Below are 16563 nucleotides of genomic sequence, written 5' to 3'. Positions count from 1 at the left end.
AAAGGAGTAGGCGTGGCCCACGAAATAATATCACCCAAAAAACAGCCTCATTTTCCCGTAACGATGATCAGAAAGTATTGGTTAGGTGAAACTAAGCCCAAACAAGCCTTCAGATTGACCCGAAATGCTTTTAACAAGTTGCTACAGAATTTTAAAAATAATTTATTTAACAAAATTTTCTAATTACTTACTGAGTAAGTAACTGACTGACTGATGCCTTCAGACAAGCGTAACTCGATAACGGCTAAGGCTACCGGCTTCATTGTTTCACTGTTCAACGTTGCTTCGCCCCGACAGGTGCCTTTTGGCATACCGTAGTATGTACAATGCATTCTTCATGGACTTACTAGTGTCCTCCTTTGTGTCCCATTCATCTTTGCTGACAGCGAAAAGTGTCAATTTGGCGATAGCATGTGATGGCTTCCCTTCACGTAACGGAAATCGTCCATATTTTTCATAGCAGCTATTTTGATAGCAGAGGTGCTTGTCAAACAGTTCTTGATTTGTACTGTTGAGTAATGGGTTAAACACAGCCAACAACGAAGTGTAATGGATACTTCTGCTTTTCATACGATAATTGATTTAACTGGGGCGCACGAAATCATTTCTTTCGGAATGCATCTCGGTGTGAAGAGGTGCTTTTCAAACAGTTCTTATTCGAAAATGCTGCATAACAGGTTAAATATAGCTGACAATGAAGCGTAATGGATACTTCACTCTTCAGACAATAATTGGGGCACGAGGCGCCATTTCAGATGCGGTATGCGTGGGTTCACCAGTCATAATAATTATTTACAAAAAAGTTAACAAACAAGTACAAAGTAAATTTTGGAATTTTCAACTAGAGTAGGGACCATAGCACATTGATAAAAAGTACTGAAACAAGTTGGAGTAGTGCACAATATTAAATCACAGTAAACAATAAGAAGTGTTATATCCCTACTATGCATTTCCATTATATATGGTATCTTGAGCACACTAGGAATGTAAAACATCTTATTGTTTTACTGTGATTTAATATCGTGCACTACTCCAGCTTGTTTCAGTACTTTTTATCGATGTGCTATGGTCCCTACTCTAGTTGAAAATTCCAAATTTTTCTTTGTATTTGTAGTTACCATGCATGCCAAAGTAGGGATTTCCCACTGAGCTATGTTGTAATAGCTACCATGTTCATCTCTTGTTTTACTACTTTTTATTGCTTGGATTCCTACTCCATTTTTAAATTAATAAATTTTAATGTACTAGTTTTAATTTTTTTGTTAAAGCATACAGCTAGCTATAAGCATGTGACTGTTCTATTAGGGTGACTGCTGTATTAGAGTATCTTGAGTCAGCCTGCAAAGATGTGTGCTTGCCCAAAAAGGGGTGTGGTCTTTGTGGTTTCGATTGTTTATTAGACTAGAGTATCTCCAATCAGCCTACCAACTTGAAGGTGTGGTCACAAATGCAGATAGCATAAAAGGGCGTGGCCATCGTAATCTCGATTGATAGATCAAAAATATGTAGAATCCTGTCCAATACAGGAATCTTTGTTGGGTTGGTCTGCAGTTTCAGCAGGTGTGGCTGCTGCTAAGGGAGAAGAAGACAAGGATGCTCACCGTGATGAACTTGTGCAGGCTGCTGGAGGTGCCTTTGTCCCCCTGGTGGTTGAGTCCTTGGGTTTGTAGTCTCCTACTAGTCATCCTGTCTTGCAGGATATTGCTTTGATGACAACCACCAGGAGGGGCATTTCTCATGGCCTAGTGTACTGCCATCTTCTAGAACAACTCTCTGTTTGTCTGTAGCACCACAATGGCCGGACATTTTTGCATCTATTTAGCCTGTTGCCTGGCAGTCCTTTGTGGGAGTTGAACTCTGTTTCATGCTCCCACTCCCTGCAGTTTGGTCAATAGTCCGCAAGGCTTTCTTCTTAAGACCCCTGTCCGGGGGTTTTGCTGTGTGCATACTGGTGGTCCATGCAGTGTTTTTGTAGGTCTGTGTAGGCTCTGTAGGTTTAGCTGCTTTTTTCTGCTTTTTGTCTTTTATAAATTAAATTAGGTTTAACTTCTAATACCATACCTGTTTCACTGCCCATACAAAAGTCTCAATAGTAGCAGTGAAATTTATCCCGTATTTCACTGGTAGCAGTGAAAAAGTTGTAATTGCAATTTCATTGGCTAGAATTTATGTTAACAATTAGTGTTGACACATGTTTAGTACATAGTGACAAATTGCGTACATAGCAATGCTAATGCACGGCATGCGCATATGCAGCGAGTATGGTATTAACTGGGAATAGCATGGGTAGCAGTGAAATTTGGGATAAATACCACTCTTGTTGTATTGGAAATGGTAAATTTCACTCGGCTTCGCCTCGTGAAATTTATCCCCATTTCCAATACAACACTCGTGATATTTATCCCAAATTTCACTGCTACCCATGCTATTACTAGTACTAATTATACAACCAAGTACTAAGAATAATATGAAATGCAGTTAAAATTAAGTCATTAATAATGAATGAATAAATAATAAATAATGTTTGAGAAAACTACGAGGCCTAGAGACATGAACTAAGTGGGGATAGATTCGCCTGTGAATGAAGGCACAACCGTATAATAAGTACGCCTGTTCGTGCTGATGACTTTACCATACATGTAATTCTATATAACGCCCGGCACCACACCCTTGTTTAATTACAGATTGCTCGAAGGAGAAGATTAGTAAACGTCCGCGGAGAGGCCAGACACCACTTCACTGGTAAACAACAACATTACAAGTATGTTTAAATGTTTGTAACTGTGTATTTTGTGTGTAGGATATGTGCTCCAGGCGTCATGCAGTGAACAACCAGCTGATGACCAGTTGGGATACCAGCTGATGCGCTCATAAACAACCAGCTGGAACAACAAGGTAATGAGTAATGTAATACTTGTATCGGTAGTTGTATTATACATCTTCATCCTTCATCTGGCTTGCTAGCGGCTGGAAGTATTTTCCACTCGGCTTAACTACTACTCTACTGTGAGTCTGTACTATCTAAACCAGAAGCCGATGCAGTGCTGCATATACAACAATGTGTAACTATCTCCTGTATGTTGTACATGGCTGTATGCATAATATTATAGACTGTGATCACTGTGCCAATGCCACACCGCTGATATACTGGTACATCACCAGTGGCCCCTAGTTACAACAGAGTCTGTTGTGCCATATTGGCTTGATTGGGATCAATTGCTAATTGAGCCTTCACCATATCCCTTATTCTGCATAGCCTCACTTCACTGCTGAGTCATCTTGAGAGACACGTCACACCACAATATATAGTTACTTTCAATATAGCTGACTTAACTTAGTTTTTGTGTAGGTTGTGTTTTAGCATTGTGGTTTTCTGATGCCAGTTAAACTCCCTTACCTGTGTACGTATGCATATGTATCATTTCCACTGGTACACGCACACTGCTCTGAGTGCTGCCTATGGCACTGTTTATACTTGCCCAATGGGTAGGTTGCAACGTTGGTGTATGTACTTGGTTGTATGTGATGTGGTCCTAGATAATAATAATAAAAATAATAATACGTAGAATAAAGAATGGACATGATGTTGTGACCTATCGTGGTGTACCGGTACCTCCGTACAGTAGCGTAGTTTAAGCACCTTAAATAATTTTGTCGTGTCTATTATGCCAGGAGCGGATCCAGGGGGGGGGGCTTTGGGGGCTGAAGCCCCCCCCCTTCATATTTAGTCTTTACTTGATCAATATACTGAGTATTATAATGAAATTTTGTCTTAGCATAATTATATGATCACTAATAATACAAATACTCATAAAACCACCTTATAAACATCTTTCCAAGGTATTATTAGTGGATTTATGCTAAAGTTTATGCAACAAGGACCCGGATCAGCATTGGAGGTGTACAAGATCGAGATACTCTAATAGAACAGTCAGCTAACTACTCTAATAGAACGTTCACTGGAAACATGTAGTTGGTTCTGCAGGGGCGGATCCAGGAGCTGGCAAGGGGAGGGGCACAAACAGGATAAGTTGGTAGGTGGTTGGGGAGAGAAGATTATCTTGTTAGTTGCTACATTTTTGGAGCAGCAAATAATCACCTCTTAGTAGTGTATCACTGTTGATTTTTGCTATTCTGGCCTTTGCAGATGGTTGTGAAGTTTTAAAAGGCTCTAAATGTCTTAAATAACAGCAACACGATAATTATTTTTAGAGGTGCTTTGTACGTACGAAGGTGCTAGTTGACAATTCACAGGTAGTTTGACTTTGATTCACTTTGGTTTCAGGTGAATTGTAATAAATGCTAGTAAAATATGCATATTTTCATGAGATAAACTGAATCAGATCTTGGCCTTAGTATTTACTAGAAGTCCTCCCCAAGGTCAATGGGGGGGGGGCATTTGCCCCAAATACCCCATCCTGGATCTGCCATTGTTCTGTTATGGAATTTTTCCAAATCTGCCTGCACCTATACATACAATGAAGTGCATTGGTTTGTTTAAAGGGCTTCATTCATCCACTTGTGTAGTTAATATATATGGCAACGCTTAATTCAGGTACACAATTTCCATTGAAAATGCTCTCAGATTCAATCTTGTATTGTTCAAATTTCTAAATTTTCCACGTTCAACATTATTATTCTAACATGCACCTATTCAGTGTTGTGCAATTGTGGGAGGGGTGCATCATGTATTTGGTTGTCTGTACCTACCCAAACTTTTCCATTAGCAAAATGCTTTAAAGAGCCATACCTATAATCAAGAGTCCATACTAAAGAAGAGAGTGTCTATCTCAGTATTGGTCCATCAAAAATGAGCCCAGTAAGTACATAGTGGTAATTGTCCCGTGTGACCATATTTTAGCCATATTCATATTAAATTAAAGAAGCCTAGTGAGTTTTGATAGAAGCCCTTTAAACACTTTGACACCCATTCATAGAGAGGCTTCTTTGAATATAATGTGGCCAAATAGGAACAATTATCACTATGTACTTACTGGGCTCATTTTTGATGGTACAATACTGAGTTGGACACTCTCCTCTTTACTATGGACTCTTGCTATAATCTAAAGGCAGTATATGAAATATCTACAGACAGAAAATATTATGAATTTTATGTGGAAATGTTTCCAAATTGCAGTATTTTAGCATCTATGTTCAAACATTTCCTGGGGGGCATGCCCCCAGACCCCCCTAGTTCCAGCATGCTTCGCATACTGGGAAGTGTGCTTTGCACACCTCTACCCAAGAGGTTAGTACCTTGATTTAGCCCCCCCCCCCCTTATAAATCCTAGATCCGTCCCTGTATGCTGCTTAAAGAAAGTGTTGATATGGAAAATTAATGCCTCAATATGGTTTTGTTGGATGAAGAAGAAAAGCAGCCTGATTGAAATTGAAAGAAAAGACAAAGCGCTCAGGGCGTACACTCGTCGGAACCCCAAAAGGCACATCCCACTGGTGAGTTTGTTGTTGTGGCATAAATGGTGACCATGCACTGCTTCATTTGGCCTGTAGGCTTGCGACTGTGGTCAGTGAGTGAGTGAGTGAGTGAGTGAGTGAGTGAGTGAGTGAGTGAGTGAGTGAGTGAGTGAGTGAGTGAGTGAGTGAGTGAGTGAGTGAGTGAGTGAGTGAGTGAGTGAGTGAGTGAGTGAGTGAGTGAGTGAGTGAGAAGAAATTTTGAGTTTTGACAATTTTAAAAAGATTCTATATCCGGCCTCCAGTAAGCATTTTCTTGTTTTTAACGCTACATTTGATGTTAGATAGATTGATATTATATACTCCGTTAAGGTGATTTTCGTCACATAAGAAGTTTCTAAGCTGGTTTTTTAAAGGCAATATTTTTGGTGGTGTGCATCATTTTGAGGGGTTCCTACTTAAACATTAGTATTGTTTGATAACAATTTTTGCAAAATGTACATAGAAACATCTTGGCTTCTGTAAGCCTTTTGAAAGAAGTAAAAAGAACAAAGAATTTGAAACAGATTTGGAATATTGGGTATCAATATCTCAGGAATTCCTGCCATCAAACTTAGTGTGTGATCTACTGCTAATATGGATAGCTATATACACATGTATGTATCATACAATAATAGTACAATTTGGTGGAAACTATGCATGATGATGTGGCTTGCTATTTTTCTTTACTGAATGGCAAATTGTCCCTGTGCCTTGACATACATATTATATCATGATGAATTGCCCTAAAATACACTGTGTTACTGTATAGTATGTTTCATTTTCAGGTTTTTATGTTCACTTCACCTTACAGCTAATAGCCAGTCAACCCAGGCAATGAAGTCTTTAGTGAGTTATCTGGAGAATCTGCAAGCCATGTCAGGAGGTACGTAATATCAAGACACACAGTAATGTGTCGTGCAGCCACGAAAGTTGGTGCACCACATGTAGAATGATATTTATACTACAAATGCCCTCCACTCTCAGTACCACACATATCAAATTTGAGAAAGATTGCTTAGTGCAATTGAAAAGTATGAGTCCTCAAAGTTTGGCTTGATTCTTGTTTTAAATTTTCTTCTTTGTTTAGGGGGCTTGGAGGCTTAGAATATTCTTTTCACAAACACCAATATAAAATACAACTACATGCATGGTTTGATTGTCTTGAAGTTTGGCATAGTTGAAGGATGTAGTAAGTAGTAATGAAAAAATCTACAATATTTTTATAAGTTTGTCATGATAAATGATATTATCTCAATAATGAAATAATTTTTATTGTCTTAGTGTACTATTACAAGTACAGTTTTATGTAAGGATTATCTATTCCTAACCTCGGTACCATATTATCTGAATTTTTGTAATTAAAATTTTTGCCTAACCGACTGTACCATCACAGCTATTTCTTGATTGCCACCTTGGATTGTACATCTTTTCACCTTGTCTTTTCTAGGGGCCTCTGATTACAGCTTGGCTGTTTTTAAGCCAGGCATGTACCCACAGCCGGCTGTTGGTTTACTGAAACTGTTTTGGTAAATGCATGTGTGTGTGTGTGTGTGTGTGTGTGTGTGTGTGTGTGTGTGTGTGTGTATGTGTGTGTGTGTGTGTGTGTGTGTGTGTGTGTGTGTGTGTGTGTGTGTATGTGTGTGTGTGTGTGTGTGTGTGTGTGTGTGTGTGTGTGTGTGTGTGTGTGTGTGTGTGTGTGTGTGTGTACCTACTCATCTACCTATGTTGGTCTGTACACACCCACATGAGCAAAATCATTTAATGGTACAAGCAGCTTGTACGTAAGAAATAAATGTGAAATGAAGTCTGTATTAAACTTCCATACTAGTCAACTTTGCTCTGATGTAGTTTCTCTTTGACGGTCTGAAATATGGGTGTGGTGACTCACCTCAGACTTTGTGAATCGCTTTCCCTTTGCGTTTATAAGCATTTAGCAACTGAAAAATGGTGCAGGCCTCGTAGCCTATCCCTTTGAGTTGAAAGAGGCATATCCCCTATGTAAAATGAAGAGCAGCTTTGAGGTTTTATCAAGAAAATTTTTTGGAAAAAACACAATAGTCAAATTGTAAAACAGTTTAGAAAATACTTCTGTGTGTAATATGTTGTTAAAAGCGGTTTTTCAACAAGCACTTCCTTAACAGTGCATAGCAAAGTAATTGAAGATTGAAGAATTACAAAACTTTCTTGAATTATGAAATCCAAAATTGCAATAACTTGATTAATTGGTGTTTTACTGCAAAAACATATGTATTCTATAATAATACATAGTTGCATGGTGCCTGGCTTTTACAACATCAACTTTTTAGATTAGATATCATATCTTTTTGTAACTGCATACCCAAAAAGCCAGCTATAGACTGGCTTTGGATTTTTCTTTACTGCAGGAGACCTTGAGTGACTTCTGAACTCTCTTCAGAGTGGTAATGTAGCTGAACTTTCTACATGGTGGTAGCCAGTGACATAGCTGAATTGACTTGCCACAGGGTAATTTTTAACTTGGCTGAACTCTCTACAGGGTGACTTGAAATGTAGTTGACCTCTTGTTTCTAGCTGATGTCTTGACATGGGTGACTTGTTTCCTGCTGATATATATATATATTATACTAGTGTATTAAAAATTTTAAATTTAAAAATAAAGTAGGAATCCAAGCGATAAAAAGTAGTGAAACAAGAGATAAACAATGGTTGCTATTACAGCATAGCTCGGTGGGAAATCCCTACTTTGGCATGGTATAGCCATTATTTTGTGTTCAATGCCAAAGTAGGAATTTCCCACCGAGCTATGCTGTAATAGCTACCATCGTTCATCTCTTATTTCACTACTTTTTATCGCTTGGATTCCTACTTTATTTTTAAATTTATAATTTTTAATATACTAGTTTGTTTATTTTTTTGTTAAGGCATACAGCTAGCTATAAACATGTGACCGTTCTATTAGGGTGACTGCTGTGTTAGAGTATCTCGAGGCAGCCTGCAAGATGTGCGCTTGCCCAAAAAGAGGTGTGGTTTCAATCAATTATAGAGTATGTTGAGTCAGCCTTCCAAATTGAAGGTGTGTGGTCACTGAAATACAGCTAGTGCAAAAGGGGTGTGTCATCGTGGTTTCAATTGATAGATCAATAATGCATACAATGAAGAATGGGTGTGATCTTGTGACCTATCGTAAAGCTATTTAGCTAGTACCAGTACCTCCGTACAGTATCCTCCATCATAGATTATATCAGTAAGGAATATAATTTATTCCTCTGTACAGTAGCGTAGTCTATGCGCCTTAAATAATCTTGTGGCGTCTATTATGCTGCTTAAAGAAAGTGTTGATATGGAAAATTTACGCCTTGATATGGTTTCATTGGATGAAGAAGACAAGCAGCCTGATTAAAGATAAAAGAAAAGACAAGGCGCAGAGGGCACACACTCGTCGGAACCCCAAAAGGCACATCCCACTAGTGAGTTTGCTATTGTTGCATAAAATGGTGGCCGTGCACTGCTTCGTTTGGCCTCTAGACTTGCAACTGTGATCAGGCAGTCAGGCAGTCTGGCAGTCAGTCTAAAATTCAAAGTTTTGGCGATTTTTAAAATTGTGGATCAGGCCACCTGTAAGAGTTTTGTTGTATTTAATGCTGTTTTATGTATTATATGGACTAGTACTATTCCGTAAAGGTGATTTTCGTCTCGTAAGATATCTCTAGGATGATTTTTAAAGGCGCAATTTTGGGCAGCACGCAAAAATTTCATATGGATTCCTACTTAAACGGTACGACCGTACCGTAGTACTGAATAGTAGGGGTTGGTAAGAAATCATATGGTTTTGTGGATTTTCACACCTTAAAAACGGTCTTGCAATATGTCTTACCCCAAAAAAACCACCCGGAATACATTAGTACTGATGTAATGATGCTGTACCTTGGCGAAGCAAACAGTCGATGTACAGTGAGTTTTAAAAATTTTGAAACTTGAAACTCACCTAGATTTCGTCTGCCTGCCTGTCTGCCTGCTGTGAGACCCGGTTTCGCTAGGTGTATGGCACCAGAAATTCAGACAGCCAAGGTAACGATGGCGGATTCATGAATCTGTTGTTCCGATTACGTTCTGTCCACTGTACCATGCTGTTTGCATTCTCATTCATTTGCTTCTTTGTTCTTCTTGAAGGATAATTAATAGTTGCAGCGCTTAATAGATGCAGTGCGCATCACTGCCTTAACACATGATTTTGCACATGACTTTTGCACGCACATGCATCATGTATAAGAGAGCACCATATATCATAATATATTTGTACCATTAGCTACATTAGCTATGCCATTTAATTCCATAATTTAATGATCCAATATTCCTATTTAAAAGACCCAATATTCCGAATGTTTGGGGAGGTCATGAGCTTTGTTCTAGTGTTGTGATTCTTGTTAACAATTAATGTGATCGATGATCATGTAACATGGCTAGCTAGCTAGACATAAAAAGTAAACAAAGTAGCTATTTAAAAAATTAAAACTTTTAAAAGGAAGTAGGGATTGGCATTCACAAAGTAAGGAAACAAGCTCAGAAATGTTAGAGTTGAAATGTAATGATAATGATTCATGAAACAAAAAGTAAGGAAATAAGTCGAACAAGATTAGACGACTACTTGCTAATTAAAAATGAGACACACTTTAATGCCTACTTTTGGCTAGTATCTTGAAGTGAGACCATCAAATTAGCCAAAAGTAGGGATTAAAGTGTCTCATTTTAGCAAGTAGTCGTCTAATCTTGTTCGACTTGTTTCTTTACTTTTTGTTTCATGAATCATTATCATTTCATTTCAACTCTAACATTTTTGAGCTTGTTTCCTTACTTGTGAATGCCAATCCCTACTTTCTTTAAAAGTTTTAATTTTTTAAATAGCTAGTATCAAGAGTATATAATGGGGAGGGAGACTATTGAACTACGCTATATGCTGTATAATTGAGCCTGTAAAGTCCTATGGTATCGTTCAAACGACTCGGTAATTTGAATTGATTAGCGACTAATTATAAGTGCAGTGGGCACACTTTGTACATGTGACTACTGAGTGAAAGAATGATATACTCGAGAAAAGTATGGCACATTATACAGAGGAACCCGCTGTACAAAGAGAAAGACAGAAGCAGCTAACCTGGTAAACAAACATCGAGGTTTCATCATAGTCGAGCAAGGTTGATATTTCAATATTAATTCATGGTAGAGATTTCATCATGGTCGCCATCCCATGCCTCAACAGTTCTACTAGTTAACGTGACACGTCTAGATGGAATTTCAGCCATTTCGATTCATACAGACCACCCGTTAAAACATTTAAAGTGTTAAATCTGAGCAATCAACAGCGGTCAGATTTACAAGAAGAAACGAAGGTATGCGAGTTACTTTATGGGCTCATTTTTCACAGCCTATAGCGCAGTTCGACACTCTCCCTCCCCATTATATACTCTTGCTAGTATATATATATATATGTATCTACAGAGCAACTTGTTTCTATCTGACAGGGTAACTTGTTTCTAGTGGAACTCTCTACAGGGTGACTTGATCAAGCTGATCTCTCTACATTTTCAGTTGATATCTCTACAAGTTGTAGCTGAAATCTCTACAAGGTGACTTGAAATGTAGTTGAACTCTCTACAGGTTGACTTGATCTCTACAGGGTGATTTGTTTGTAGTTGATCTCTATATTTTTATAGTGTTACTTGTTTCTAGCTGATCTCTTTTCAGGGTGACTGCTCTATTAGAGTATCTCGATGTCGCACTTGCTACGTACACTGAGTTGAATTTCGTGCTGTAACCCTGTGGTTTTAAATATAATTCTTCTATACTATTGAGGGCCTTTCTAAGATGATTAATCCATGTGTACACCTATTTGCAAATCATTCCACCGATCGGTTTGTCTGATAAGCATGGCAAGTGATAGTTTTTATTAGCTAATCTCGATCGCATAATTGTTACACACTGTTGATTGTTTCACTGTATCTTCACAGTCTTTAGCTCAATTTCTTTCAAACCACAAACAGTTTGAGGTTCAATAGTTAACCTATTCATGTACTGATTTTTAGCTTCTTCCCCATAAGTGGTTTACCCTGCCTCTGTACCCCTCTTCTGTGTGCCAAATTTCAAGACAATCGGATGTTGCGTTCGTGTTTTATGGCAGCTTTTGTAAGTGTGCAAAAGACAAAAAAAAAGGAAAGAAACTAAAGCCAATTTTCAAAGTATCATATCTCTGGAATGCTTGAAGCAATTCTGCTGAAATTTGGTTTGTGAAGTAGTGACATTGGCACAATTTAACAGGCATGTCCAGTTGTCCACAGCAAAAATTGTCATACTTCATTCATTAAGGCTACACATAGTCACGAATGCATGAAAATCACATTTTCTTTCTTCCTGTCAATATACGCACGGTGTTGCATGCCGGCCTCTTGAACCGCATGACACACTGCCATGTGTCTTGATATGTGACCAGATCTGCAAAAAGGCACCTTCCACACATTTTACATGCCAACAAACAAAGTGATATAACTCTTGACTCCTTATACTGATTAACTTGATTTAGTTGCAAAATGTAGCCAGATACTTTAGCTGTACTCATGGAAAATTTCAGGAAGCTATGTGTTTATGTGCAATGATAAAAAAAGTTATAAAGCTTCAAAGTTTAAACAATGTGCCAAATTGTGTGTGTGTGTGAAAAAGGCATCTATTTCACAAATCTGGTCACATATTAAGTGTGTGTGTGTGTGTACATTTACTAAATAAAAGGTACTATATGTATCTGTTTGATATCACACTGCTGAAGAACGCTGACAAAAATGAAAAGTGTATTTGTTGTGTTATTTGTAATGTAGTAATATTGTTCCACTGCTGGAAAAAATAGAGCAATTTTATATATATAACTCCAGTTGCTTGTTTGGCTTGTACCACAATAGTTGACCAAGTTTCCTTTATTTCTGCCTTTGAATAGGCTATTAATAGCATAGCAACTTTTCCTAGTCTTTCTTCAATTGTGCACAATTACAAAAGTTTCATTTAACTGTTGATTTTTGACTCAAACACTTAGTCTATTAACCTTTTCTAACTTAAAATGATATAAACATATTCTGGATCTGATGAGACCTGTCCTCCATACACACAAATTAAATATATGTACTTTTTAACCTCAAATGGACTGCTGTACTCACACCTTACCAATTTGTCATCTCCAGCACTAGTTTCTGGAGCAGCTTTTCTTATGTACACCTTATGAAAACTATTGTAAATATGAATGGTGCTACATATATCAATGTCTTTGGTATTCTTGGCATGGCGAATACTATGTTTGTCAAGTCACAGAGAGCTAACTTATATAGTCGCTCTTTTTCTTCAAATTCATCAACAGTGATTTGAGTGCCAACTGGGAGCCCCAATTTGGTGTTTTGTGCTTGGTAGCTTGGCTGTTAAAATTCAGTGATATACATACGTATGTTCATGTATTATTATCTAGCTGTAATGCAGAAGTCACAAGAAGTACACCAACAAACCACTCATCCACCAAGTGGACATGAACATCCTCTACCTCAAGTTGTCATTAGTACGTGTTCCAGTCAACAGAGTAGTACCACTGCCACAAAACCAGTTAATCATTCCACTGAAAGTACTACTACCAGAGGTACTGTATGTACAGACATACTGTATGTACACATATGTTATACAATTGCCATCCTCCAAAGTGGAACTCCCCTTTTGAAAGACTGGATCTGAGGCCTTGGGTTTTAAAAGTTGTGAAACAAGAGGAGGTGATAAAAAATGGCTGCAAATATATTAATGCAGCAGTCTTTTCTTGCTTGACTTTCTTATATTTCACATCTTGTAACGCAGAGGCTGCATCAATTTTCATAATTAATTTTTGCTATTACGTGCATAGATTTAAGCTAGAACCTTTATTTAGAAACTTAAGTGATGTAATTAATTAACTTGCAGTAGTGGCTGAGTTTTTTAAAGTTTGGATGTAATTAGATTTGACAATCTGTGGACAACTAATTCCTTGTTGACTGTTTTTGTGGTTATTGTAACATTGTGATGATTGTTTTATTATCCGTGATGTAACACTTGGTTTTGCCTTGTAACTGATTTTTTGTTTCCCCAGCTGTCACTGGTTAACTCATGTACACTCCAATTTTAATAGTTATTCTAACAAGCATTACCCTGAAAAATGTAGTAAGTATCCATTGCTTTGTGAGTATTAATAGGATTTGAAGCAACTTGGTATGTACGTAAATCATGTGAATTCATGTTCTTTATTTGTTACAAATTTCAAAACAATCGAGCTCTACATTTTCATTCTTAGACTAGCAATTTTTGCAAAACATGCATAGAAAAATCTTGGCTTCTGTAAGCCCCTTAAAAAAAGTAAAAAGAACAAAGAATTTGAAACAGATTTGGAACTTTGGCTATCAATATCTTAGGAATGCCTGCCATCAAATTTAGTGTGTGATCTACTGCTAATATGGATAGCTATGTCTCATACAAAAATGGTACAATTTGAGGAAACTATTGTAGCTCTGCATGATGATGCAGCTTGCTAGTTCTTATGATGAATTGCCCTGTGTTACTGTATAGTATGATTTATTTTCAGGTTTCTATGTTTACTTTACCTTACAGCTAATAGCCAGTCAACCCAGTCCATGAAGTCTTTGACGTCTGATGATCTGAAGAATCCTCCACGTATGTAATACTATCAAAACACACGGTAGTGTGTTGTGCAGCCAAGAAAGTTGGTTTACCACACTTTGAGTATAATGGCTGGAAGAAAGAAAATGTGGTTTCATGCATAAATATCTCCAAGCTCCTTTTTATAATTACCTGTAGAAGAATGATACTTGTATCACAAATTCCCCTCCACTCTCAGTACCACACATATCAAATTTGAGAAAGATTGCTTAGTACAATTGGGAAATATGAGTCCTCAAAGTTTGGCTAAATTCTTGTTGTTTTTTTATTATTATTATTATTATTTCTAGGACCGCGTCACATACAACCAAGTACATACACCAACGTTGCAACCTACCCATTGGGCAAGTATAAACAGTGCCATAGGCAGCACTCAGAGCAGTGTACGTGTACCGGTGGAAATGATACATATGCATACGTACACAGGCAAGGGAGTTTAACTGGCATCAGAAAACCACAACACTAAAACACAACCTACACAAAAACCAAGTTAAGTTAGATATATTGAAAGTAACTATATATTGTTGGTGTGACGTGTCTCTGAAGATGACTCAGCAGTGAAGTGAGGCTATGCAGAATAAGGGATATGATGAAGGCACAATTAGCAATTGATCCCAATCAAGCCAATATGGCACAGTAGAGTGTGAGTAGTTAAGCCGAGTGGAAAATAATTCCAGCCGCTAGCAAGCCAGATGAAGGATGAAGATATATAATACAACTACCGATACAAGTATTACATTACTCATTACCTTGTTGTTCCAGCTGGTTGTTTATGAGCATATCAGCCGGTATCCCAACTGGTCATCAGCTGGTTGTTCACTGCATGACGCCTGGAGCACATATCCTGCACACAAAATACACAGTTACAAACATTTAAACATGCTTGTAATGTTGTTGTTTACCAGTAAAGTGGCGCCTGGCCTCTCCACAGACGTTTACCAATCTTCTCCTTCAAGCAATCCGTAATTAAACAAGGGTGTGGTGCCGGGCATTATATAGAATTACACGTATGGTAAAGTAATCAGCACGAACAGGCGTACTTATTATACGGTTGTGCCTTCATTCACAGGCGAATCTATCCCCGCTTAGTTCATGTCTCTAGGCCTCGTAGTTTTCTCAAAAATTATTTATTAATTAAGGTAAATGTGGGTATTTCCGGACAGCGTACAATTCCGGACACTTTGGTACCTTTATCAAGCTAGCCGAGGAACGAAACAACGGATTGCCTTGAAATTTCTGCTGTGAATAGCTATTCTTATAGGGATTATAAAAATCGAAAAGTGTGTTCTAGTTGATTCATTCTTGGGTGCTATACACGAAGTGTCCGGAATTGTGCGCTGTCCGGAAATACCCGCATTTACCTTATTTATTTATTTGTGACTGAATTTGACAAAACCCGGCTTCGACGCACAAAACTTCGTTAGGAGATATGGCGATTTTAAGTAATCATTGTGTAATAACTTCCCAGTGCCTACAGCTGTGCAAACAAAATTTGCACCAAGTATGCATCTATTTACTAGCTATCACTGAGTGGGTGTATACATTTCTGATACCCAAAATTAGCCCTGTTTTGGGCAGCTTTTCTCGAGTGGGTAATAATATCACAGGTGATAGTAATAGGGTGGGAGGGTGGGGGTGGATGGTGGTCTTAATATACGGGTATAAAATGGAGTAAGAAGACGATTGGAATCCAGAGGCCAAGTTTGGGCTCTCCATGGCCCTCAAATCACTCCAAATTGACCGAGAACACTATTGGTGAGCTCTCTGTGAAGTCCCAGCTCACTACACACCATTATCACAAAGCCATGGCCATTCAATGGCGCCAATCTCCCACTCGTGGCTTTGACAGGGTCGGAAGAAAGCTGCCACAGAAACCAGACTTGCCAGTCCTGAAGGAAGTACAGTGTGGAATGTGATAGTGTATTAGGCCAGCAATCCATTTCTGGTAAAAACGTAAGTTTGATTTTGTGTGTGTGGAAGCCTTGTTATGTGAAATCCGGTCACATTTATTCATTCATTATTAATGACGTGATTTTAACCGCATTTCATATTATTCTTAGTACTTGGTTGTATAACTAGGACCGCATCACATACAACCAAGTACATACACCAACATTGCAACCTACCTATTGGGCAAGTATAAACAGTGGCATAGGCAGCACTCAGAGCAGTGTGCGTGTACCGGTGGAAATGATACATATGCATACGTACACAGGTAAGGGAGTTTAACTGGCATCAGAAAACCACAATACTAAAACACAACCTACACAAAAACCAAGTTAAGCTAGCTATATTGAAAGTAGCTATATATTGTAGGTGTGATGTGTCTCTCAAGATGACTCAGCAGTGAAATGAGGCTATGCAGAACAAGGGACATGGTGAAGTCACAATTAACAATTGATCCCA

The 16563-nt window shown here is 38.1% G+C and overlaps 1 protein-coding gene and 1 long non-coding RNA gene across 4 annotated transcripts in view; one reads left to right on the top strand and one right to left on the bottom strand.

The window, feature by feature from the left end:
* LOC136252004 (uncharacterized) overlaps positions 1-16563 on the top strand; it is an 86618-nt gene that overhangs the window by 42632 nt on the left and 27423 nt on the right. For all 3 annotated transcript variants that reach the window (XM_066044332.1, XM_066044331.1, XM_066044333.1), the window contains 3 exons: positions 6266-6337; positions 12932-13096; positions 14089-14151. In XM_066044332.1, coding sequence (XP_065900404.1) covers positions 6266-6337; positions 12932-13096; positions 14089-14151 — 300 coding nt within the window. The remainder of the gene's footprint in view (positions 1-6265; positions 6338-12931; positions 13097-14088; positions 14152-16563) is intronic.
* Positions 14069-15141, bottom strand: LOC136252005 (uncharacterized). The gene is made up of 3 exons (XR_010699308.1): positions 15060-15141; positions 14290-15001; positions 14069-14229 (listed from the first exon to the last, which is right to left on the bottom strand). It is a non-coding gene; the product is annotated as an uncharacterized lncRNA (long non-coding RNA).

This window comes from Dysidea avara, chromosome 4 (assembly GCF_963678975.1).
Source record: "Dysidea avara chromosome 4, odDysAvar1.4, whole genome shotgun sequence".
Classification (NCBI taxonomy): domain Eukaryota; kingdom Metazoa; phylum Porifera; class Demospongiae; order Dictyoceratida; family Dysideidae; genus Dysidea; species Dysidea avara.
The sequence above is the reverse complement of the archived record's forward strand: the minus strand, read 5'-3'. Positions and strand labels throughout refer to the sequence as shown.